The 24,985-nt window shown below is 40.7% G+C and overlaps 1 protein-coding gene and 1 long non-coding RNA gene across 2 annotated transcripts in view; both read right to left on the reverse strand.

The window, feature by feature from the left end:
- shroom4 (shroom family member 4) overlaps window positions 1-24,985 on the reverse strand; it is a 68,942-nt gene that overhangs the window by 27,792 nt on the left and 16,165 nt on the right. The window contains exon 2 of the mRNA XM_032499375.1: window positions 11,784-11,935. Coding sequence (XP_032355266.1) covers window positions 11,784-11,935 — 152 coding nt within the window. The remainder of the gene's footprint in view (window positions 1-11,783; window positions 11,936-24,985) is intronic.
- LOC116669538 (uncharacterized) lies at window positions 19,321-24,722 on the reverse strand. The gene is made up of 3 exons (XR_004326792.1): window positions 24,551-24,722; window positions 19,723-19,732; window positions 19,321-19,330 (listed from the first exon to the last, which is right to left on the reverse strand). It is a non-coding gene; the product is annotated as an uncharacterized LOC116669538 (long non-coding RNA).

A 24,985-nucleotide genomic window follows, 5' to 3' on the forward strand; every position in this document is an offset into this window, starting at 1 on the left:
GCACGTGTGTTTGCAAAGCATGAAAAAGAGATCGAAAGACCAAAGAAAGCAGAGACTGTTGGACAGACAAGGGGGCTTTTTCAGTTTGGCCGGGAGACGAGAAAAACAAAATGTGGTGAAAGAGGGGCGGAATGTAAGAAATGATGGGAGGTCTGCAGGACAATGCAAGAGTCTGAGGAATGATTATAGGAGTGGAGGTGATGGATGAACAGGTCCCTTTTATCACTCTCATTATCTCCTGGATTTCTTTAAGCATGCACATCTGTTACAGGAATATTATCAAAGAATGGCGGCTTTGACCATTAGATCTCCATGCTACTGATAAGGAACCTTGTTACTTAAGATTGTAGTCACTCACAGGAAAGTAATTAAACTACAACTTCCTGTACAGCTCCTAGAGTCCCAGTTTATACATACATACATACATACATACATACATACATACATGTATATACACATACACATACAGGAACTGCAGTTAAATATAAGTAGTGCCCACAGCGACTGTGAAGGGGATGTTTTTCTGCCTGATATTAATTGTACATGATGTTAACTGTACACAGTTCTTGAGAAATAAATAATTCAATCCTCACATCCAGTAGAGAACAAATACATTTAGTTGAAAGAAATAAGGCATTCTCGTTTTAAATACCGGGTATAATTAACATCGCAGGTTCCCCCCTTTACTGATGTTTTCCTGCTAAAAAAAAAGAACTCTCCAAAAAAAAATTTTAAAATTAATTTTGTCATAAATTCAAAGAAAAAGTTTTTTTTTTGGGAGCTTTTTAAACACTATTAAAAGGGCAAAAGAAGGAGGACTGAACTTGTTACCCCCCAAATTTAATCTTTAGTCTATCAAATTTCGAAAAAACCCACCACAACATGTTTCTCAGCAACATCCAAAAAAAAAAAAAAAAAAATAATTTACAAAAATATAAAAGGGAAAAGATAAAAACCCCCTTTTTAAAAAGCGAAACTTCCCGATAAATGACTAAAACAAAAATTATACTTTTATCCCTATTATTTTTCAATTTTTTCTTTTGATTTCTTTTTTTTTTTTAAATATTGCCCTTTAAACCTCCGAAGAGTATAGTCTAACTTAATGCATAAATAAATTGTTTACGCAAACCGGGGTTAAATGCATTTACTAACATAATAGCTCACTTTTAAGTCTGCAAATATTTACCCCTTTAATATAAACACAGGGGAAAAGCTGGCGACGGCTTATTAGCTTCATTTTGAAGGCTAAACTGTAGTGCTTCCATCCCCCCAAATCTTTGCCTCTCTTGGCTTCATTAGGGGGAATAATATTTAAGCAATCAACGTTTATTTTTGCATGTACCGATTAGGGTTTTAATTTTATTCGGTATAAACTAAAACCAGCCCGTATTAGTGTCACAACCCCCATTTCTGAACCAGATTAAACCCTTTGCGGACAAACCAAGGGGTGCGAGTGCCGAAAATTTTAACCAACCCCCCAAACGCATACATTTAATAGCATGGGGCCCTAAAGGGGGGTTCAAAAGATTTGGGACTTAAGTATTCCCCCGAGAGTGTGTAAAGATGTGTGTGTGAGGTTATTCACTTACATTTTTAATTTCCCTATTTTCCCTCTAAAGGGTAAGGTTTAACTATGTAAACCCAAACAAGTACCCCCCCCCTTGTCCCTTTGCCCCCCTCCTCTCACCCCATTTGTTCTTTATGGGTTGTGGTGTGTGTTGGTTGTGTGTGTCTGTGGCACCTTGAAATAAATTTCCTTTTGCCCCTTATAGGCCTTCAAAACCCCGATTATGGATTTTCTAACTGCTCTGAAAAAACACACTATAGACAACATTTGTTTAGGGCGCACACACAAAAATACAAGACACAGACACACAACAACCATTTTTTTTTGACAACCGGTAATCGTACATGAACTAGGCTCATACCAGAGGCATCCGGAAGGGTTTGAATTTCCCTTTAGACTGCACACCGGGCGTTGTTAGGGGCCCTAACGTAGGTGCTAAACGCAGTAAACCTAGATATTTATAGGGGTTTTTAATCTTTTTTAAAATCTTTTTGTCGTTTAAATTCCATTTTTATGCAGGTTATTCTGCCTCCTTCCATCTTTTTAAACCGTATCCCCGGTTTAAAGTTTTCGAAAAAAAGCGCCAATTTCAGTTTTTTTTTTGTTTATATCATGTCGGCAATATATTTAGTTTTGTTCGACTGGGGAAAACAAAAAGCATGGGGGTCGGGGTAACTTTTGAGGGGAAAATTTTATAACTAAAAATCAATACCGGGCGGTGGGGTTACGGGTTAAATGGAGCATTTTCCCCTTCTTAAACACCCTGTTTTTAGTATAACATTTAAATGCCCGGGTTTTCCTCCCAAACCAACACTTTTTAAAACGTTGGGGTCCAAGTTTGCCTCTGGGTAGGGGGGTGTTGTGTGTCGGGAACAACCTTTGTGTATTTTTCCTGTCTGCTTGTTGTGTGTGTGGGGGGGGGCATTATGATCAGGGGGGGGCCAGTTAAGGGGCCATTTTAAAATAAAAAAGGCCCAAAGGGGAGAATAAACTGTAAGACCCACGCTAGAGGACACACACACCCACAACACACAACCACACACACAACACAACAACCCAAACCCACACACACACACACCCACCCACAAACACACACACAACACAAACCCTTCTTTGGTGGGACCAAAACAAGCTAAAAGGAAGGAATATTTTGATAAAAAATTTTTAACATTGATTGGGTGGCCAGAAACACAACTCCTGAATATTGCTAATGTTGCTCAGTGTTTTCAGCTTGCTCTGCTGCCTATAAAAAAAAATCTGCACATCTGCATGGTCCATTTTTCTATGACTCTTTTGCACATGTTTCAGTGACACATACAGTGGGACCAGTTAGCTTGAGTGCTAGGTATGTTGCATACAGTTTGAGTCACGCCAACATCCCTTCTCCCAAGGAGATTATTAAATCCAAAGTTCCTTGAAGAGATAAATTAGTCTTCTCCTCCTTTGTACTATCACGGTGAGTAGTCGATACTGAGAATGGACGTAGGGTTCCATTGACACAGCATATTTAGCGAGAGACCATTAACATACAATAACACATATTTGGAATAAGTGAATCCTTTCAGAATCATGGGAGACTAACAATCTCAATCCTACCTGAATCATTTTTTTACCACCTCTTAAATTTCAATAATTCATTGCTAAGAGCGTCACAACCAAAATCATTTACAGCTAGGGCCCTAATAAGACCCAGAATTGTGTGTGTGTGTGTGTGTGTGTGTGCATGTGTGTGTGTGTGTGTGTGTGTGTGTGTGTGTGGTGTGTGTGTGTGTGTGAGAAAGTGAGGAAGAGGTCTTAAGGAATGCCAAGAATGTCTATGTTCACTTTGGGAAGGAGTGATGGGGGGCAGATTATTGTGTTTCATGGATCTTGGCACCGCAGACATCAGTCTTGCCCCGGTCTCCAGGGACCCTGTAGTACAGAAATCTGTATCAGGGTGTGTGTGTGTGTGTGTGTTGTGTGTGTACGCACGCACAATTGCCCATCAATCAGTCTGCGGAAAAATTCCCAACAATCATATGAATGTGTGTGTGTGTGTGTGTGTGTGTGTGTGTGTGTTGTGTGTGTTGTGTGTGTGTGTGTGTGTGTGTGTGTTGTGTGTGTGTGTGTGTGTGTGTGTGTGTGTGTGTGTCCAGGCCCACAGACTTCTCACTCCTTTTGACAGTCTTTTGACAACATAAAAAAAACTTTTTGTTTACATTTTTCTTTTCTTTTTTAAACTAAAAGAACAAGTCAGCATGTCCACAGAGAAGATTTGGAGCGTCGGATGATGAACTTTTCCGGGAAAAAGATGAAAAAAAAAGAATTAACAAGAAGAAACAAACGATGAAATTGAGAGGCAGCGCACCGGTCGACAGAAACAGAGACTGATACCAGAAGAGGCGGAGGAGAAGGAGAGTCAAGTAGAATAGTTTAGAAGTGAAAGCCGGGATCTTAGTTTTGGCTAGATAACAGATCTGAAAAACCAGACATGATGGGAATGGATTGAGGTTGAACACATATGGAACTTGGGCCTAATATTGTTTGAAAAATGTCAACACTAGTGCCAATATAATACACATACAACAAAATAATATAATACAACACAACAGCCATTCAGAGTCCGTTTTCAGTCCTTTTGTAGTTTTGTATACTCAGTGTTACAGACACATTTTGGTCAGTACCTAAACAGTTTTTTCTCTTTCACCTACTTTCCCTATTTCCATTCTTTCATCTCCTCTTCATCCTCCGCGTCCAGCCCGCGGCAAAATAAATGTTTAGTCAATGTGTAGCAGAGATGAAAAAGTGAGCTCAGATGAAAGAGCTTAGTCATAAAGTCCTGTTTACCCTTTCAAAAAAAAACCATCAAATATGATCGCAGCCTCTCTTGTAATTACCGTTTAAATTTCCTTATAATCACTCCTCCTTCCACTGTGAGTGTTTCGTGCTGCCACGTAACTCCAGTCTGGGGGATATTTCCTGATTTGTTTCCCTTTAATATGGCTCGTTTTATTTTCCCAACTTGTATTTGGATGTGCTTCTGAGTTTGCGAGAGATTACCTTCCAAAGTGATGTTGCCGCCGTTGATATAAAAAGATTGATATCGCAATTACAAAACAATCAACTGCAGTCTTTAATGGGTAAAAGGTGAGCTAAAGGTGAGCTTTTGGCTGACAAATGATAATATACACATTACAGCCCGGCCGATAAAGGATTTTTAAAGGCCGATACCGATACGAATATTGGTTATTTAAAAGTCAGAAATGCCGATATATTGACCGATATACAGTCTACAAAAAAAATCCAGAAACGCGTTACAAAACATAAACAGATTTCCCTAACATTAGTTATTTATGAGTTCTCACTGAAATAATAATAATTTGTTTTATTGTCACAACAGAACAGAGGAACATCGAAATATATTAATGTTCTGATAAATAAAATGTAAGAAAATCCAAAGTTAAGATATGGAACTTAAAGTCCTTTGATTTTTGTTGTTGTTAATGCGCCATTATAAATGCAGATAGATTGGGAAATGCCTAATAATATCGGCCGGCCGATGTATCGGTTGGGCTCCAATACACCTACATGTGGAGGAATAATACTGAGACCGCTGCATCTTAAAGAAGTGACCTGGCTGAACCCACCAATCTGAGACCTGAACCCAACCCAAGGGTGTAATTTGAAGTTATTTCTCTTCCCACCGGGCATTGCACATCTTTTTGCAACACTTGACATGCCTGGACACAGAAGACTGGCACAACCAGACAGAGAAAAAGAGACTTTTCTTAATTAATTAGATTTGAAACTGACCAAACTGATGGTCATTTGAAAAGGTCTGGACCCGACTCAAATTTCAGCATTTTCTCAGATTTTTTTGTTTCTAAGGATGTCAAGGAAATCCCTGTCAAGCCTGGTGAGCACAGCTGTAAGTTTTAAAATATTTGTGTTTGTTTGTAACAAGAATATCAGAGTTGGTTGCAGATTATTGCTCCTTTGTACTTTTGTGTTGACTCTTCTAGGGGGAAAACAATGAAGATTTTACACTCAGGTATAATTAGCCTGAATCACAAAGGGAGGCTTCAACAAGTGTAAAACCACAAAAACAATAATAAACACCAAATACATACGCATCTGCATCTAAAGAGCCATTTCCTATTCCATCAGCAGCTGTAAATAAACTGTTTGGTCTCTGCGAGTTGCTTCTTTTCACACAAAGTTCACAAACGCATTAAGTCCAAGCTGGACAGGAAGTAGAGGGGGGGCAAACTTTGCAGAGAACAGGAAATGATGCTAAGCTGAAGAATGTCCTCCTGCCTCTTCCATGGCTGCCCACTGAGAGAAACTCTCTCACACTCACACACTCACACACTCACACACTCACACACTCAACACACTCACACACACACACACACACACACACACACACACACACACACACACACACACACACCACACACACACACACACACACACACACACACACACACACACCACACACTCTTTGCGGGGACCAGTCATTGACATAATGCATTCCCTAGCCCCTTATGCTAACCATCACAACTAAATGCCTACCATTAACCATCACCACCACCCTAACCAAACCATAACCTAATTCTAAAACCAAGTCTTGACCGTCAAACAGCCCTTTTAAGTTGTAAGGTCCAGCAATTTGGTCCAACAAAGCTGTCGGGACCCCATAAGTATACTGAACTCACGGTTTTTGGACCCCACGAATATAGTTAAACAAGCACGAACGCACGCACGCACGCACTCACAGTTGGATCTAACAAAAGGTCGGTAAAAACAGGAAGTACTATAGAAGAAACATTTCCAGGTCAAGCCAACAAAACATCCCCAAACATTCTTTCCCTTCCAGAAATATATTCATCATCAGCCACCTAAAAACACCATGAAAAGATAGCGACCTCAGGTAGTTCTTCTGTTTTACTGAACAATAGGGTGGGGGGGCTGAAAGGCAACATTATGTATGTGAGATATATATGTGTGTTTGTTCTGTTATGGTCTAAGCTACTGGAGGCCTAAAATTCCCCTTGGGATGGATGGATGGATGGATGGATCTATCCATCTATCCATCCATCTATCCATTCATCCATCCATGCCTAGTCAGCAGAAATGTGTGCCATAGTTCCTTATTCAACATCTATCTAATATCTGTGGCGTTACGCGGTTCCTGTACAAAATAACGAGTCATTAATGTCAAATTCACAGCTTCATTGCACATTTTAATATTCAGTACGCGGCAGAGTATGCTATTTTTATGTCCTGGATATAAACATATGTTGTGGAGCTTGTTCAGCAGAATTATTTGCACTTACACATAGACTTCAAATGTAATTTAAGTGTATTTAATATGGGAGTTTGGCACTCTGAATGTCACTGCTGTGACCAAACTTCTTAAATTCTCTTTTGTTTAGGTTTTTTTGCTGCAGTTTTTTTGTGTGCATTCTTTAAGATAAAGGACATCTTAAATGTAAGAAAAATAAAAACACTAGTTAACAGCAGTGTGGGTCCTTTTTGCCATCAGTTGGATTGTTAAATTTTAAGCATCACTCTTAAAATGGGACCAAACACACATGCTGTCTTATCCTGAACTGAACAGCTGGGCAGGCCAGTAAATTCCTGTGGTTTGCCAAATTGAGCCTGCAGGCCTGCTCTTCTTTCAGCGGTGCAGGACAATGCAGCTGAATTGAATATACTTTATTGAAAGAATGAACAATGATGTGAATGGTGGAGGGAAAGCTCAAACAATTACTGATGAGATAAACCGAACAAAAAACGTAATGCACGAAAACGTGTGGACACGACTTGAGGAACGAGAGTTTTAACATCCTTCTAGGAGTAAAAAAAAACAAAAACACGAGAAAGTCAAACGATTTTCATTTCAGTTGGAGCCCGACCGATAAAGTATTTTTAAGGCCGATACCGTTACAAATATTTGGTTATTTAAAAAGCCGATATTCCGATATCAGCTGATAGATATAATACTAATAAAAAAACACGTAACAAAACATAAACAGATTAGTTGTTTGTAGTTATTTATGAGTTCTCACTCAAATAATACGATAATAGAACAAATAGGAATCTCAAAAGATATTAAAGTTCTGATAAATAAAATGTATAAAAATACAAACTTAAGATATGAAACTTAAAGGCCTTTGAACAAAAACACAATAACTAAAAAAAAAAAAAATCAGTGTTGCCAAAAGGGACGTTGTAGAGAGCCCTCTGGTGGACAAACTACGCAATGCCAATGCTCATAACATTTGTATTTTATTTTTTAAATATTCATTTATCAGAATCATTTCTCTGTCATTATAAATTATTCTGATGAATGAATGTTAAAATATATAGATTATATACATTTTTTAATCGGCCATTATAAATGCTGATAAGATAGATCAGGAAATGCCTAATATGGGCTGAAAATATCGGCCTGCCAATATATCGGTCGGGCTCTAATTTCCGGTGTTACAGAACTCCTTATTAATGTTATGAAAACCTGTCAGATACAATACACCCTTTTATAAATCCAAAACAAGCCTCCACATCAAAGCAGAAAAGTTGCACAATAGCCCCATTTTCTGAACAAATCCTCAACTCTCCTCGCCAACTTCACCATTCCTTCCTCTGCATTTACATCAAATATTTAAATCCACTGAGAATATTCTCCTAAAAAAGCCAATTTATTCACAAATGCTCCAACAGTAAATACTGTACGGGGGAACCCCGGGGAGTAATTTCCTGACGTTTTCGAAGACAAGCAGATTGGTTGTAAGAAGAAATCCAAGTAGCTACTCTCCATCTCACTTCAGGTTAAGTGAGTTTTAATTGAGATTAGAATAACAGAAAAGGCACACACACACACGCACACACACACGCACACACCTCTAGCAATAATGATCTACTGAGTCAGAAAGAGAAACAAGAGGTCCATCCATTCACACATGCCCTCACCGTACCAACAGTCCCCTTGTGTTATTAGAAGAGGTGGTAACTAGTTTTGGCTTTTGAGTAAGGGCCATTTTCCGCTGTTAAAACTACACAAGAAGAGCCAAGTGTGCAAATGTGAGCATTTCATCATCTCTGAACGACATACTGTACGTGTGTGTGTTGTGTGTTGTGTGGTGGTGTGTGTGTGTGTGTTGTGTGTGTGTGTGTGTGTGTGTGTGTGTGTGTGTGTGCGTGTGTGCGTGTGTGCGTGTGTGTGTGTGTGTCTCAGGTCTGGCAGCGGACTCCTACAGTGCCTTGTTCCTACAGTAATGACTGAAACCGAGCTGATTGGCAGGGGTTAATAGGCAACAGGCTCCCGCCCAATGCTGAAGCTGTGATTGGCTATTTGTGTCAGTAACTTGTCAATCAAAGTGAGTTAAATTCATGTGCGGGGTGGTCATGGTTAGAGTGCTCCAGCCAAAACACAAATAACAGCTCTAATACAGGCCTACAGAGAGTAATGCACACACAAACCACATAAAAACAAGCAGATTTCTTTCACGTAAACTTGCGGAGATTAAAGGTAATTCTAAAGTTGAATGCCATTTTTCCTAGGCCTTATTCTCAAAGGTGTTCTCAAACTTCGTGTTTTGAATGTTAAGCCCAAATTAGCAACTATTTCAATTCTGGATGGATAAATTGTTTCATTTAATTGTTTAAAGTCAATTATGGCTGATTCTCTTGTTAGTTTTCTTTGTCGTCTATGTAAATTGGATATTTTTGGAATGTTTTTGAGTTTGGAGAAAAAGTTGCGCTGACGTTTTTTAGACCAAACAATATACTTGTTTGCTTGCCCCCCCACCAAACAATAATAATATAAACACAGAATAACCAGAAAGGAACAGCGTTTACTTTCACATATGGAGCACGTATGGATAATGACTGACACACACACACACACACACGCACACGCACACGCACACGGAAAGCCCCTCAGAGTCAGACATGCAGCACATACCAGACACTGACACACACATAGTGTATATAACTGGGTGGCATGCTCATAACCAGCTACATTCCTAAATCCATCCTTGTGCGTCCATCTATGTCTGAGTGTGTGTGTGTGTGTGTGTGTGTGTGTGTGTGTGTGTGTGTGTGTGTGTGTGTGTGTGTGTGTGTGTGTGTGTGTGTGTGTGTGTGTGAGCTGGCCTGTATGTGTGTGTCTAACAGCATTAGACAGGGGGTCCGCCTGCCGCAGAAACAGGAGCTGAAAACCCAGCAACGCTCTGGCTGCTGGCTCTGATTTCAAAGATTAAACAAGACGTGTTGCTGACAAACAGCTGTCTCAAGTTGTCCAGAGAAGACAATCTTCTACACCGGTTTTAAGTCTGAGTCCAGTTGAGAATTAGTGAAAGTATCAGAGGAGCATAAAACACTTTTTCCTCTGCAAAGTAATACAGTTTAACTTACTGTAAACCTTTCAAACGTGCTGCATTTCCACCTACATCCACTAAGTGGCAACAACACAAGGCTAAAGTCTAGGATTAATTCATTAATTAAAAGTACTGACAGACATACTGTATGTATATGGTACATCAAGATTCACACCACACACACACACACATATACATACATACATACATACATAATACATATTATATATATATATGTATGTCTCTTCACTATGAGTTGTGTTCACAGTATTGTAGTGTATTTTACAAACATTTTTGCTGCTAGAACCGAGGGTAATTTTATGGAACATGCAACCTGTTTAAGATGATAGCAAGCAAAAGTGTGTATAAATATAAGTAATTAGCTGACAGGGGAACCCATAGATAGGTCCTTAAAATACAGACAGAAAAATCAAATAGAAAGTTAAGAAAGTGCTAAACTCAAAATGTTTCCTAGAGATCAGCATATATCCTTTGAACTTGAGCTGATGCAGTATGCTTTTACATCTGACCTCAGATCTGCAAGGCAGTTTCACTAAAGACGCTAACTTGACTTGAGTTCACAGAGTGGAAATAGTCTTGCCATTAGTTCCGCTTCCTGAGCCAAAAACCCCATCGCCGTGCTGGGAGGAGCAGGGTGGGAAACAAGCAACAATTTGTATTCCTTATTTCACCCAACAAGCGTCAGGGTGCTGAGAACAACCATTAAAGCTGCTCATAATCATATTTTCATATTTATAATGGGTCAAAAGACTGTGTTTGATGTGAAAGGGGTCGCTCATTGTGATGAATTAGCTGACTGAAAGCTATTTAGGATCTTTCGGCTGTTTTGGTTTTACTGGTGATTACAGCTGATTAAAGCTCTGATTAGCCCACAGTGCGATACCTGCCAAGCCCTGAGAATATATGGTGAATATAGCGGAGCACGTAGCTGTTAAAAAGCCAGACATTTTCCCAGAGTGCAAGGCCTTTTTAACTTTTTCGACACAAAGTAAGGTCCCAGTGCAATCAGCTATAATCGCTAATTCAGCAAGCTAGTTTGTGGGTGTGTTTCTGTAATATATTTCTTGTCAGATTTAGTGTTTCCTGATTCTCTACAGTAGTGTGAGAAGAAGAAGAGTGCCAAGTTGGGCGCCTGGGTAGCTCACCTGCTACAGCGAGCGTCCACCTACAGAGGCTCAGTCCTCGACGCAGCGGCCGCAAGTTCAACTCCGACCTGCGGCCCTTTGCTTCATGTCAATCCCTTCTCTCTCCCCTCTAACGTCTAAGCTGTCCTGTCATGATAAAGGCCTAAAAATGGCAACAAAAAATCTTTAAAAAAAAGGAGTGCAAAGTTGGCTATAATAATGAAAATAAGGAGGAAAAACACTGGAATGGTTCTTTAATTATCATAATAATTCTGCACAGGAAAACGTTATTCCAAATGACTTCTAACACAATCCCTGACATCCACTCTTCCTTGCACATCGGAGATTATCAGCTTCCTTTCTGTGACACCCTGAAGGCCAAAGGTTACTTCCTGTGAAACACTGCTCTGATATTGTGTTTGTATGCAGGGCTAGCAAAATTCCTAACAGACCAGGAAAAGCGCAGTCACCTACTCCTCGTCTCCTCCCTCACCTTCCTTCCCAGATTCAACGCCAAGACATCTAAAGTGCCAATGAGAAGAGGAACTAAACAACGGCCGACAAACGCACATCTGTTTTTCGGAAGACAAATGCCCAAGTATTCACTTTGAAGTCGTGACACTATTCAGGAGAAGAATCTGTGTGCGTGTCAACAGCGTATGAGCCCTTCGTGCAGCCATTTTCACATTGTTGACGAGTGTTTACCTCCTGACTGCGAGCTTCAGTATCCGGTACGATCCCTTAATGAGGATGAGGGCTTCCTGTCTGCTGCCGTAGAGGGCGGATCCATTTATGTTAATGAGCTCGTCGCCGGCTTTCAGCTTCTTGCACAGGGCGGCCTTCCCTCCATCCTCGATCTGGAGACAAAGAATTGGTCGAGATAAAAAGAGAAAAAAAAAAAAGTTGGACGGCAAACAGAAGCACATTCAGTTTAAGCACAAGCTTTTTAAAAAGTCACTCAAGGATACTTCCACGCCGCCAAGCAGACTCCTTTAAAACCCATTTTTGGAAGACATTTTTGTCCAACTGTCTCTGTCCGCATGGCAACAGCGCCCTAATGAACATCTCCAAAACAGCCTGAACCAAACATCCCACATAAACCCATCACATTCTTCCATAATAGTGTGTGTGGTGTGTGTGTGTGTGTGTGTGTGTGTGTGTGTGTGTGGTGTGTGTGTGTGTGTGTGTGTGTGTGTGTGTGCGTGTTTGCCACAGTGCTGACTGTGGGTCACACAGTGGTGAAGTCTGTGTTGTTAATGCATTGCTGGGATGTTTCAAAGTGTTTTTTAAGGCTGCAGAGGGGTGAAACGTTGACGAGTGTGCGGTGCAGTGTGAGGTTCGAGTTCGGACCTGAGTCACGTCGACAAGAAAAAGCCAAAGGATGGAAAGGAAGGCGAGAAAGAGAGGAACACACACAGATGGACTAACGACACGTCTGACCAACGACAGAAGGATTGCACGTACAAATCGTGGGAATGGATTATTTTTCAAACAGGAAAAGTATCTCCAACCTTGCGCGGTTAATTCAAGATATAAAAAAGTACTGTGACAACATCCTCGTGCAGTGTAGGAACTAGAACTGCGATGCATTTCCAAGCCACTATGTCGACCCAGTTCGTCTGAGTACTGAAACTGTATCGCTTCCTGTGTGACAACATACTGGGTTTGTCGGTACTAAATCGACCCCTCTCTCTCCCCATTTCCAGTATGTCTTTACACTTTCATCTGTTCAATAAAAAAGTGTAAAATGGCAACAAAAAAAGTCTGTTGGTGTATTTATAAAAGCAGAATGTTTTGGTATCAGTACAGAAACTGGTCTATCATTTTCACACCGTTATGTCAAACAATAGTCAGCCCCGATACTCAAATATTCAAGTTAATAATCCACTATATAAACGTTTTTTAGACATTAGTGATTTTATATTTGCAAACCTTCATTTCACTACTTGGTCCATGAGGGACCCACGCAGTATTTTGAAAAGAATTCATCCAAATTTACAAAACATACAGTATGCTTAATGCTTTTTTGCAATGGCTATAAACCATAAATAAACGCAGCGACGCTTTTTCATGCTACAACAACCCACTGTCAACATCTCAAAATCTTATGCAGGATTGGTTTTAACCCAGTGTACAGCTTATTGCCAAAAGTGGGTTAGAAGAAGGTAAGACTGTAAACCTCTGTTCATATCAATGTAGGCAGTAATAAAATGCTATTTAGGAGGCATATAAAAAGAAGAGTCTAGAGACATTTTTAGAGTGCCTTGGGCTAAATTGTCTCATTTTGGAATGGAGTTTGGTGTGAGAATAAAGTACCTGTACGGCTTTATTTTATGGATGACTGACTCTATTAGGAGTAGGCAGGATTAAATTGAATGATTACTGTGGTTTTTAAAGAAGTATTCTCTCTCATTTCACACTCAACACATAGCAAGCCAGATCCCATATTTCAGGGGTTGCCGGGCAGGTCAGCATTTTTGTTTTTAAACCATTCCAAAAGTGCCGTTTAAAGATGCTTCAGGGGCATATAAAAAGGGAAATATTCCTGATTAAACCGTAAGAGAATAAAAAGCAGACTTGTCCCTCCATCTTTTATTCATTCATTCACTATCTTGCTGCAAAATCAAGGGAAAGCATGTCATGGAAACACAGGTCTGATTTTACGCTTTTAGGGGTTTTACAGACGCGCAGCAGGAACTTAGACTTGTGAGCCAACTCAAACATAAATCAGGATCTTTCATATATTAGCTTACTGCTGTTCTCTCGGGCCTAATGCGGTCACGAATACTGACTTCAAAAGGTTAATATTTTATAAATTTGATCCTGTAGCAATACCACTCCAAACATGGAAAACCCAGAAGCAGGCAACCACTTAAACTGGGCAACTTTATCACAACCTTTGGGTTTGAAGTCTTCAGCTGACATTCCTTAAACCAGTTTAGGTGGACTGGGATCCAGTTCCAGCGCTGGCAGATGAACTGACACTGCTTTCAAGCTTTTAATCTAGATCATATAATAGAATGGACTTTTGACTCCAAGATAAATTAAAAAGGAAAACAGAGAAACAGAAAAAAAAAAAAAAAAGTAGCTTTTTCCACACACGTATACACTCACACAAAGAGAGACTCCGGCATGAATTCAATGCATTTGACAAAGTGTGAAATAGATGGTTGCTGGTTCCGCGTATCAGCGTAAGAGCCAAAAGTAATCTGTCAGTTATAACAAAGGGAAGTAAGAAGGGAAAAAGAAAGGGAGGATAGGAAGGTGATGAATATGTGTGTGTGTGTGTGTGGGGGGGGAGCCTCAGAGGAAAAGGTGGTGAGGATGATGTGAGGAAGGGCAGGAGAAAGACAAATAAAAAGGCGATAAAATGGGTGAGGAAAGGCAGAAGGAAAGTATGAGGAGGGAGGAAGGGTGGGAAGAAAGCACATGAGGGTAAAGGGAGGAGACAAAGGAAAAATACATGAGCAACAAAAAAAAAGGAGGAAGGGAGGATGATGAAGATAAAAGATAAGATGAAATGGTGGGAGGAAAGGAGAAAGAAGAGAGGAAAGAAGAAAGAGTGGGTTTTATATACTTATCCCCAGCAAGCGGGTATAATTAGAGAGTGGCCATAAAAGAGTTTATTATAGGCAGGTGTGTGTGTGTGTGTGTGTGTGTGTGTGTGTGTGTAGCTGATGAAGTCATTAGCCAATGCTCACTTCTTCACACAGTAGGGGTTAGAAGCAGCTGTTTCCACAAAGTATGACCGCAGTAATACTGCTATACAAATACTACATTACTAGTCCTGTACATTACAGCAACATTTCTCTCGTTTCTAAAAAACGGGAATGAATTGTATATTAACTTGCTGCATTACAATGTTAGTCATTTCTGTTTAGAAATCATTGTGTAACACACTGCAAAGGGTGTGAGCCTTTTAAACCAAATCAGCAATATGTGTCATCATTGAAATACTGAATAGGCATGAATAACCTGGCAAAAAAGATGAACTGCCAGAAACAGAGCGCTTCCACATACAAACGCTCTGAACTAGAAAAAGAAAACAACTCCACTGAGTTTATCAATAATGATTAATTATTTGCCTCACCCCTGGCTCCAAGTAAGTTGTATGTATTGTAAGTTGTTCAGTTACAAAGCACTGCAGCTCAGTTTCACTGTAGTCTGACCTACATGCCTGTGCAGTGTGTGTGTGTGTGTGTGTGTGCCATGCTGCTGTGGGATGTCCAGACAGGGTGAGGTCACTCCAGGCACCGAGGAGACAAAGAAGAATGCCCTCTTTATGTGCTGAAAACCCACCACACACACACACACACACACCACACACACACCACACACACACCACCACACACCCACACACACACACACACCCACACACACACACACACACCACACACACACACACACCACACACACACACAACACACAACCACACACACAGGTCAGACACACCCTTTATTTTTAGAAATGAGGGGTGACTTCATGGCCTCGGGTGTGTGTGTGTGTGTGGTGTGTGTTGTGTGTGTGTGTGTGTGTGTGTTGTACAGTGGCATGGTGCCCATCATTGTGCACTGGAAAAAAACGGGAATTGCCTTGCTGGTCACAGGTTGTCATCACTAGGCTATCACCTGACACACACACACACACACACACACACACACACACACACAGACACAGACACAGACACAGACACACACACACACACACTGCATCAAACAACAGACTCTTTATCAAAAACTGAAAACATCAGCTCTAGCCTGAAGATCATTAACAGTGGGATACAAAACGATTCTGCAGCTGTGTGTGTGTGTGTGTGTGTGTGTGTGTGTGTGTGTGTGTGTGTGTGTGTGTGTGTGTGTGGCATTGCAAGGCGGTGCCTAAAGATGTGTAAAACCTCATATTACTGACTGAAAGGTTGACAGAGAAAATTTGTAGTTTAGTTCTGTGGGTAACACAGCTTTAAGAAAGTCTGAAAGCAAAACAGTGTGTATAGACACATGCGCATGCTAAGCGTGCGCGCATGCGCCACTAAGCGTGCGCACACCCCCACAACCACACACACACACACACACACACACACACACACACACACAAGAAAAGATGCTTAAAACCTCTGGCAGCGAGTAGAGTTTGGGAAAAGTCATGTAATTTCTTTGACTGTGGAGATATACAAAAAATGTAATCACACAAATACACACGCACACACACAAAGATACACAACCGCTGGCGAGAAATAAAGTGAAGGAAACTGTTTTTCATTTGTTTACATAAAGACATCCAGAGAATAAAGGAGGATTTGTGCAGGCTTGGAAAAGATTGGAATCAATGTGTCATATGTTTGAACGAAACAAGTTTAAAGAAGATAATTGATCCCACACACACACACACACACACACACACACACACACACACACACACACACACACACACACACACACACACACACAATTTTTGCTAAAGTAAAATTTTAAATTCAGGACATGTAATGGAGTATTTTTACAGCAGTAGTACTTTGGTCATACTTTGTGGAAACACCTGCTTCTAGCCCCTCCTGTGTGAGCATTGATTAATAACTTTCTAAGCCCCCCCCCCCCCCCACACACATACACACACACACACAAGAAGCAAGCATCAAGGATGTACACCACTATAAGCACATTACAATTGATACAGGGTCTATGTTTGTCAGTTGGTTGCTGAACTAACAATGTTAAGCACACTACTGTTGTAGCATGAATACTGGGACATGTTTTGTTGTGATTCTCCATGTTGACTGATTTGGGTTTATGGAGAGAAATACATTTTATTTTCCTCAGTCTGCAACATTGGTCTAGTGTAGAGTTTGGTGAACTTATTTTATATTTGCACCGTCTCTGTGTACTTCATTTACAGTTCTCTAATCACGAGAAGTGTTTAAGGTTAGAAACAGCAGTGACTAACTGGTTAAAACAGAACTAAGTCATATGAAACGTGTGTATGTGTGTGTGTTTCATATGGTTACAAAATTTTATAAAGAAGTGTAAAGTTTTTACAAGAGTGTTCCATTTAGCAAAGAGTCTGAGGCGTTCAGCTGATTGGGTGTGTGGTTGTGCTAATTCTGTGTACTGTTCTTTTCAAAATAGTGCTTAAAGGTCCCATGACCTGATGTTTCTGGATGCTTTTATAGAGACCTTAGTGGTCCCCATAATACCATATCTGAAGTCTCTTTTATGGTCCCCATAATACCATATCTGAAATCTCTTTCCCAAAATTCAGCCTTGGTGCAGAACTACAGCCACTAGAGCCAGTCCCACAATGAGCTTTCCTTAGTATGTGCCATTTCTGAGTCTGTAGCTTTTGAGGAGGAGTGGGGCTAAAGCTAAATTACCATTAGATGAGTCTATCTATACAGTTAACGTTACTGATGAATTTGTGGGTTAGCCCAGAGTTTTTCACCGTGGTCAAAACCATCATACTAAAAATGACTGAGCGTTTTGAACGGTGTATTGCAGTATTCAGAGCCATGCACCAGAACGTAAACCTCTAGGGTAGGGGTGTCAAAATCTTTCAAACTCAAATTTCTCAAAGGACCACATTGGAAAATGACAAATTAAAGGGCCAGACATTTATAGTTTTTAGACAAGATTTAGTTTAATTGAAAGAAGTCAAACATATTTGACTGTGTTATATACTCATATATTGACTCATATAGCCTTTTCAAATACAATTTGGTCCACATAAAGCCAGCAATATGGTTTCCTTAGTCGTCATAGAATTTATCAGAACAATGCATTCTGATTACACTTCCAATAGTGGACCTGAATATGCTGGTTGTGGGGGAATGTCTGAGTCTCAAAGTCGGCAAATGTGCCAAATTTCGGCTTTGATTGTTGCGTGATTGCAGTTTGCAAACATGTTTCCGTCTTTTTGGTTTGCCGCACAACTAGGAGGGCCAGTTTTTTTTAATTTTTTTATTGTGAACCTAAATTGATATGCGGGCCTTGAGTTTGAAACATGTGCTGTAGGGTCTTTATGATCCAGAAGACGGTGATAAGAAACATTAAGAAGATCATTAAAAGATAGATCTTTGTGCGACAGGGCTCTAAATAGAGCCATCAAGATGACAGGTCAACACATGCTCCGAGACCCTGCAAGAACCCCTAGAACAAAGACCCCAGCGGGGAGAGGCTACCAGGACCCCCTGCTGCACACCAGCTTCATGCTCCGGCTATTGTCCGTGCTGCCCACTGCTCAGCTCCCAAACATAATGTCTCACCTCAGAAAAAATGGATTTGGAAACAGCGGTTAGCAACATGGAAATATGGCTCAGGAGCTGGAGGTTGCCGCTGCCAGTTCTTTATACAGCTCTGAAGGTAGAGCCCAGTTTCTCCCACATTTCCCGTGTTTGAATTCACCTTCATTTCCACTGTTGATACTGAACTGCTTATAGTCAAAAGTCTGCGTCATTCTTCGTTTGACCTACTCTACAGAACGAGGGCAGGGACTGGGAATGCAAGAATCACTGCAACGTGTGCGTGGGAGAGGCAAGGCTCCAACGATTTTGGGGATTGAGGTGCAATTACCAAATACAAAGGACAATAAAGCTCCTGACTAACCAACCGAAGCTGTCAGTAACAAACACATAGCGTTAAATTCTCCATGCAGCTCTGCAGGTAAAGCAAGGCACCTATTATCTTTAAATTGTTCAACGCTAAGAGTTTTTATTCAACAGGGAGATGCACATAACGCACACAAGACAAATCTGCTCTCTTATAAGTTCTCCGGAGCACACACCCTCCATCAACCTCTGCCCTCCAGTCTGAGCCCTCATGAGCTTCTCCTCCCTTCCTCACACCCACGCTCACACAAGGCCTTCTTTATCAGGCCGGGAGGAGGGGAACAGCAGAGATGGAAAAAGAAAAAAGCTCCCACGCTCGCACCAACTGCTAGATGTGTGTGTGTGTGTGTGTTTGCATGTGCAGTCTAAGTCCATTGATCCCTGATGTTGCAACTATTGGGGTGTGTTGTCCTTAAGGGCCTTTCCCTGGGAATCATTAATGGAAGCAAACAAGACAAAGATGCCCCAGACAGAGAAGCCCTTTCTGGGTGAAGTTTGCAGCGTTGCGGCCCCTTACGCTCGCTTTCCACAGGCAGCTGAAATAATAGCAGAGCAGAGCGTTCAATTCCTTCCCTATGACAACAAGGGTAGGAACGAATTTCGCTGCCAAAAGTCCCCGGATGTTCACCGCTCTTTCCGCCTCTCCCAAAGTTGACTCCAAGACAACTTTTGGAGAGTGGTAGCCAATGAGAAAGCAGACTGGCTAACGTGCCTCCAATATATTCTACCGTGTATACACGCATGCTATATTTAAAATTACGAGCAAATAAAAAGATGGTGACTTTCTTATAGCCTACTTTATGATTAAGACTACAGGGATGTTAACAGCTAGCTTGGTAGAGGGTTGCCCAGGCAGTTGGTATGCCTTTAGTAGTCGTAGCATTGTAGTAACATTAGCATTGTGGCAATGACGACTTGCTAGTTGCTAGCAATACATGTTATTTGAACTAAACTAAGCACAACCTTTTTAAGGCTGTGTGTGTGTAACTGGAGTAGAAAACTTACCAAATAGTTTGTGATAGGCCAGAATGACAGATCAACACCAACAACAAATTGTCTTTAAAACGTGTACACCGTCACGTTGTGGTGACACAATTTCGCTTGGAATCCGCTGTGCGTCACAGACACAGCGGAGCAGCAGTTGAAAACAGCTGCCTGTTGAAACCCAGCGTTAGAGAAGAGCAGACCCTGGTCACTGACACAGCGGGATCAAATTCAATACCAGGGTGACAAAAGAGGAGAGGAGAGGATTTATTGGCCCATGTTCAGATAAGATTCAAAATCACAGAAAATCAACATACATCAAACGAGACAAAGAAAACAACCTAAACAAAATTTGAAACCAAATACTATCGATACAAACTTTGTGCTTTTTCAAAATCAGAAACTGACCACCAACTCTTCATCCTCCCCCACAGAGCAGAACACGCCCCTTACAGCCCAAAATCGACTGAAAACCAGCAAATTGTCCATCATCTGGTAATTAAGGAGAGAAGAGGAAAGGAGAGATGAAAGGAGAGGACTCGGGTAAAAAGGAATTGAAAGTAGGGAAGGAAATAAAAGTAAAGGGAAGGAGAGGAAGCACAGGAGATGAGAGGAAATGAAACAAGGTGAAGGAAACAATAAAGGGGAGCTGAGGAGACGGGAGGAAAGAAAAGGATAGAAAACAAAAGATGAGAGGCAGCAAAGGGAAAAGTTAGGAAAGAAAAAAAAAAAGAAAATGACACGAGAGTAAAGAAAATTAAAAGAACAGAAAAAAGGAGAGCTAAAAGGAAAGGAATTAGAGGAGATGAAAGTAAAAGTAAAATGTAAAATAATGTTCACTTTTTGTCTAGTTTTGATCTATCAAAGTCTTAACACTGACGAACCAATCGTTACCATTAGTCGCCAAACATGAAACCACAGAAACATCTTGTGGTTGAGTCACAAGGATGAACACCAACCTGTGAGTAAACTTGATTGTGAGCATAAGTCCTCTCTCTCTCTCTCTCTCTCTCTCTCTCTCTAATCTGCTTTTATTGGCCTGACTGTAACAACAATATTGCCAAAGCAGAATACAACCTAAATAAGAACAATCAACCCCATACATTTCATAAAACAGCGTAAAGTCTCTCTCTGGTTAACAGTGCGTGGTTTGTTGCATCCTGAGGAGGTATGCTTCTCCGTGGTTTTACACCCCCCCGATGTGTTTGCCTCTCGTGGCTCTGTCTGACAGACTCCCCTTCATCGACATGGACCTGTAGCCTCCACGCGGTCCCACCTCACCCATCCTCACAGCTCTCACTGCTTTCCACCAACATCCATCATGTTCACTCACTTAGAAACTATAGAGAAAGGGCAGCCTTGCGACATGTTAAGAAGAAGGCTATTTTTTGACCTTTTCTTTTTTATGTCCCTGATGTGTAACTGAGAACGTGTGTAGTTTAAAACAAACTCATAAATGAACAAAATCGTAGTGTCTGTGAAACTTAATGAACCTCCTGTTCTTGCAATTTGGCTCCAAAAAAAGTTAACAAGAGGTCAGGATGAAACAAATAAACACACAGCACTGATACCAATCTTGCTCGTAAAATAATTCCAATGCAGAAAAGCCGTTATGAACGATCTTCAAACTGTTAAACCAGTGTTACGCGAGGGTTGGATAGACTTTCGAAATGATTACAAATGGGGGATACTTGTACCAAGTAAGAGACAATCACTAAAAATGATGTGCAAGTGGAGCCGGAATACCAAATTTCTTATTTTTTCAGGCATTTTAGGCCATTATTTGATAGGACGGCTAAGACGTGAAAGGGAAGAGGGAGAGGGAATGACATGCAGCAAAGGGCCACGTGTCAGACTTGAACCTGCAGCCGCTGCGACCAGGCCTGAGCCTCTGTACATGGGGGGCACGCTCTACCCGGTGAGTTACCCAGGTGCCACCCAAATTTCCCTTTTCTGCGCCCCGCCGAAGATTTAGTCAAGACTATAGCACCGGTTTCTTGATCCTGCACGTTTAAATGATATCAAATCTCCTGAGTGATTCTATAGGTCGGCTCACAGTCAACTCACAGCAATAAACTCTGTACATATAAAAAATAATAATGGAAAAAAGGGCTGAATGAATGCTGATTAATAGTCTGATTTAATAATGAAGATTTTTTCTGGGACTTCAAAAAGATCAGTGAGGAGTAGTAAGATTTAAAACAAACTGTATGTACAAAAAACATACAGTATAATAAAGACCAATACGGTTTATGTTGTGTCCATTTGATGTCTTTTAAAAAACAATTCAAGCATTTCTACACGTACACAAACCAATTATTCAAAATGTGCTGCGGCCGCTTTCTGGTGGGTCTCTCCTCACTCGTATATTTTTATTAGCCGTACTCCCGGGGATGAGACTAAATATTTTAAATTCAAATTAAAAAGAAACCCTGTCCTCTTGCTTGAAGAGGTGCCAAGTAATGTAAACGACAAAACATTAGAAATAAACAGAGTAAAAGTAACTAACGTGCTGGATGCTTCATATGTTTTCCTGCCATAATAGAGCTGTGACCTTTAAATTAATTTCATTTAAAGAAGGAATATTAAGGGGCAATACATTAAAGAGAGATTGTAGCGTTCAACATCATTTACTTTAATGTTGTTGGCTTCTCAAACATGCATTTGTACACATTTTATGTGTTTATTAAAACAGTCAGGGGCGTTGTTAGACATAAAGCTCTACTGGGGCACAGCCCCCCACCCCCCCAAAAAAGTCTGAATGCCTGCTTTGTGTATGAAATGTGCTATACATACTGTCCTTGCCCACTATTACTGGCATTTTTATTCTGCAGCTGAAATTGAAACGACTGGGCTTATTCTGCAACAACAACATGCAATCCCTAAAAACCCTAAATGCAATAACAAATAGAGATGTTCGATACCGAGACCAGTATCGGTACGGCCTCCAATACTGCCTCCAACACTGGTATCTGTATCGGGAAGTACTGGAGATTATTCAACGATCCGACACCACGTAAAAAAAAAAAATCTACGTTAAAATAGTGTATTTGTATTGTTTTTCTGTTACAGCTGACTGTCAAACTGGAGGATAAAATAATGTTCTGTGGCGTTCGTTGTTTATGTTTATTCACGTTTTGCAAAGAGTTTTACCTGAGACAGACCGACAACAAAGATAGAAATCATATCACATCCATACAGGGATAGTAGTATACAGCTGTTAAAACATAATAAAATACACGACACACTGGTATCGGATCAGTACTCGGTATCGGCCGATACGCAAGTTCAGGTATCAGAATCGGTATCAGGAAGCAAAAAATGGTAACGTACCATCTCTAATAACAAACATATGATCCTAACCTAACCTAGTTACTGCATACAACTTTTGTGGTTTAAAAAAGTACATATTAAAGTACACAATATATGTATCCAACAAATGTATATGTCAATAAAGTTCCAGAAATTGACAACAAATGCAGTTTTTGTAATGGTCACAATTCCCTCTGTTTATTTCGAACTTATATAAAAACATCTTATCTCCTTGAATAAGTGTACTTATTTAAAACTACATTTTACAAGATTACACTCGAATACATCATGTTATAGTTTTACTTTGCTCAATTGTCAATGTTACGAAATAGACCATGCTACGTCACCTCCGCTAATGTTAGCGGTTATTTAGCATGACTGTGCTGCCTCAGAGCAGACATGGTTTTACTAGCGCACCTCAGGTTTTTTATCAAAATAAATCCTTAATTCCTGGCGTAAGATGTGAAAAATATGCCGGCTTCCCACAATGGTTTCACACATGAGATTTTACTGGGGCACAGCAGATGAACACTGGGGCACGTGCCCCAGTAAAAGGGATCCAGCGACGCCTATGAAAACACTTTTCTAAAACAGGGCCGAGCAGCTCTTTCCTGGCAAGAAAATCAAACAGGATCAAGAGGAGAGGAGATGAGTGGTAAGCGTAACCGACGCAGACGAAGAAAAGAAACTTCATTACAAAGAAAACAGACATTGCTGTGCCGCCCACAGCGTTTGATTGACAGGTGATCTGTGGGAAATCCAGAGCAGAAACCCAACTGCTTTTCACCAAAGATGTTCTTACCACCTTAAACTCCAGTAATACCATCAAAATCTGACTTAATCTGTGAAAACAAGCCCTTCATTACAGACCCTGAGCTGTCGGCCACATCAAAGCTCTACTACCCAGAATGCTTAGCAAAGGAGCACAGCAACCCCGGACCCTGAAGACACGCCAACCTGTCAGACTTTAACCCACGGCCATCATCCACATCTATTCATCATATAAACACACACTCCATCTCCCATAATCCATCACAACAACATGACCCCACTCGCATACACGCAACTGGGTCTTTCTAATCCACCATAAACCTGACAGTCAAACAGCGACACCTAACCTCACTCACACACTCAAGTGACTGTCACACACTAAAAGAGACGATACACACTTTTCTGGCAGTGTGATAGTTTGGTTTGTGTACATGTACACACCAAAGGGGGGGGGGGGATTCCATTTTAGGGATGGATTAGTGCTTAGTCTTGGGGTTGATAGGGGGATGAAACAAATACACAAATGAAAGCAGCAGAACTTTGAGAGGTTTTATGAGGACACCGAGGCTGAAAGCTAACAGGAACACACACAAACACAAATGAAACCGTCTTCTAATCTGGTTTGGCAATTTGGGACACTTAATCTAGAAAAAATATGACATATGACAATATGTACAGAAACAGGAACACAATCTTTAGAGCCGTGGTTCTCAAACTTTTTCACATCAAGGACCCTTAAACTGACACAGCTTAGACCACGGAGCCCCGCTTAAGAAGACTTTGTCTCAGGATCCCCTACCCCTTCCACTAGAATTTTGGCTTTTAGATGTTTTACTACAGAAAGTGAATGAAACCCATGAGCAAAATAGTCATACAACCTGTCATTGTGTTACTTATGGATGAAATTATAGTGAAAATAAATGATTCCCCTTTTTGTTGGGGACCCCATGGAATCCCTTCAAGGACCCCACATTGAGGACCCCTGCTTTAGAGAATTGTTTAATATGCATGAAGTAGGGCTGCACGATATGAGGCAAATATCTAACTGTAATTATTTTGACTGATATATTGATTGCGATATGACGAAAATGATTATAGTGGGATTTTTTTGCGAGGATCTGTACTAAACAAAGATGTTTTCTGTAGTCTGTAGGATAGGATTTGTAGGCCGGGACGTCTCTGCAGCACCACACTACTTCTGCCATTTGGATATTGCACTAGTCCGTATTGTGATTTCGACACA

The sequence above is a fragment of the Etheostoma spectabile genome, chromosome 19, assembly GCF_008692095.1.
Source record: "Etheostoma spectabile isolate EspeVRDwgs_2016 chromosome 19, UIUC_Espe_1.0, whole genome shotgun sequence".
NCBI classification, from domain to species: domain Eukaryota; kingdom Metazoa; phylum Chordata; class Actinopteri; order Perciformes; family Percidae; genus Etheostoma; species Etheostoma spectabile.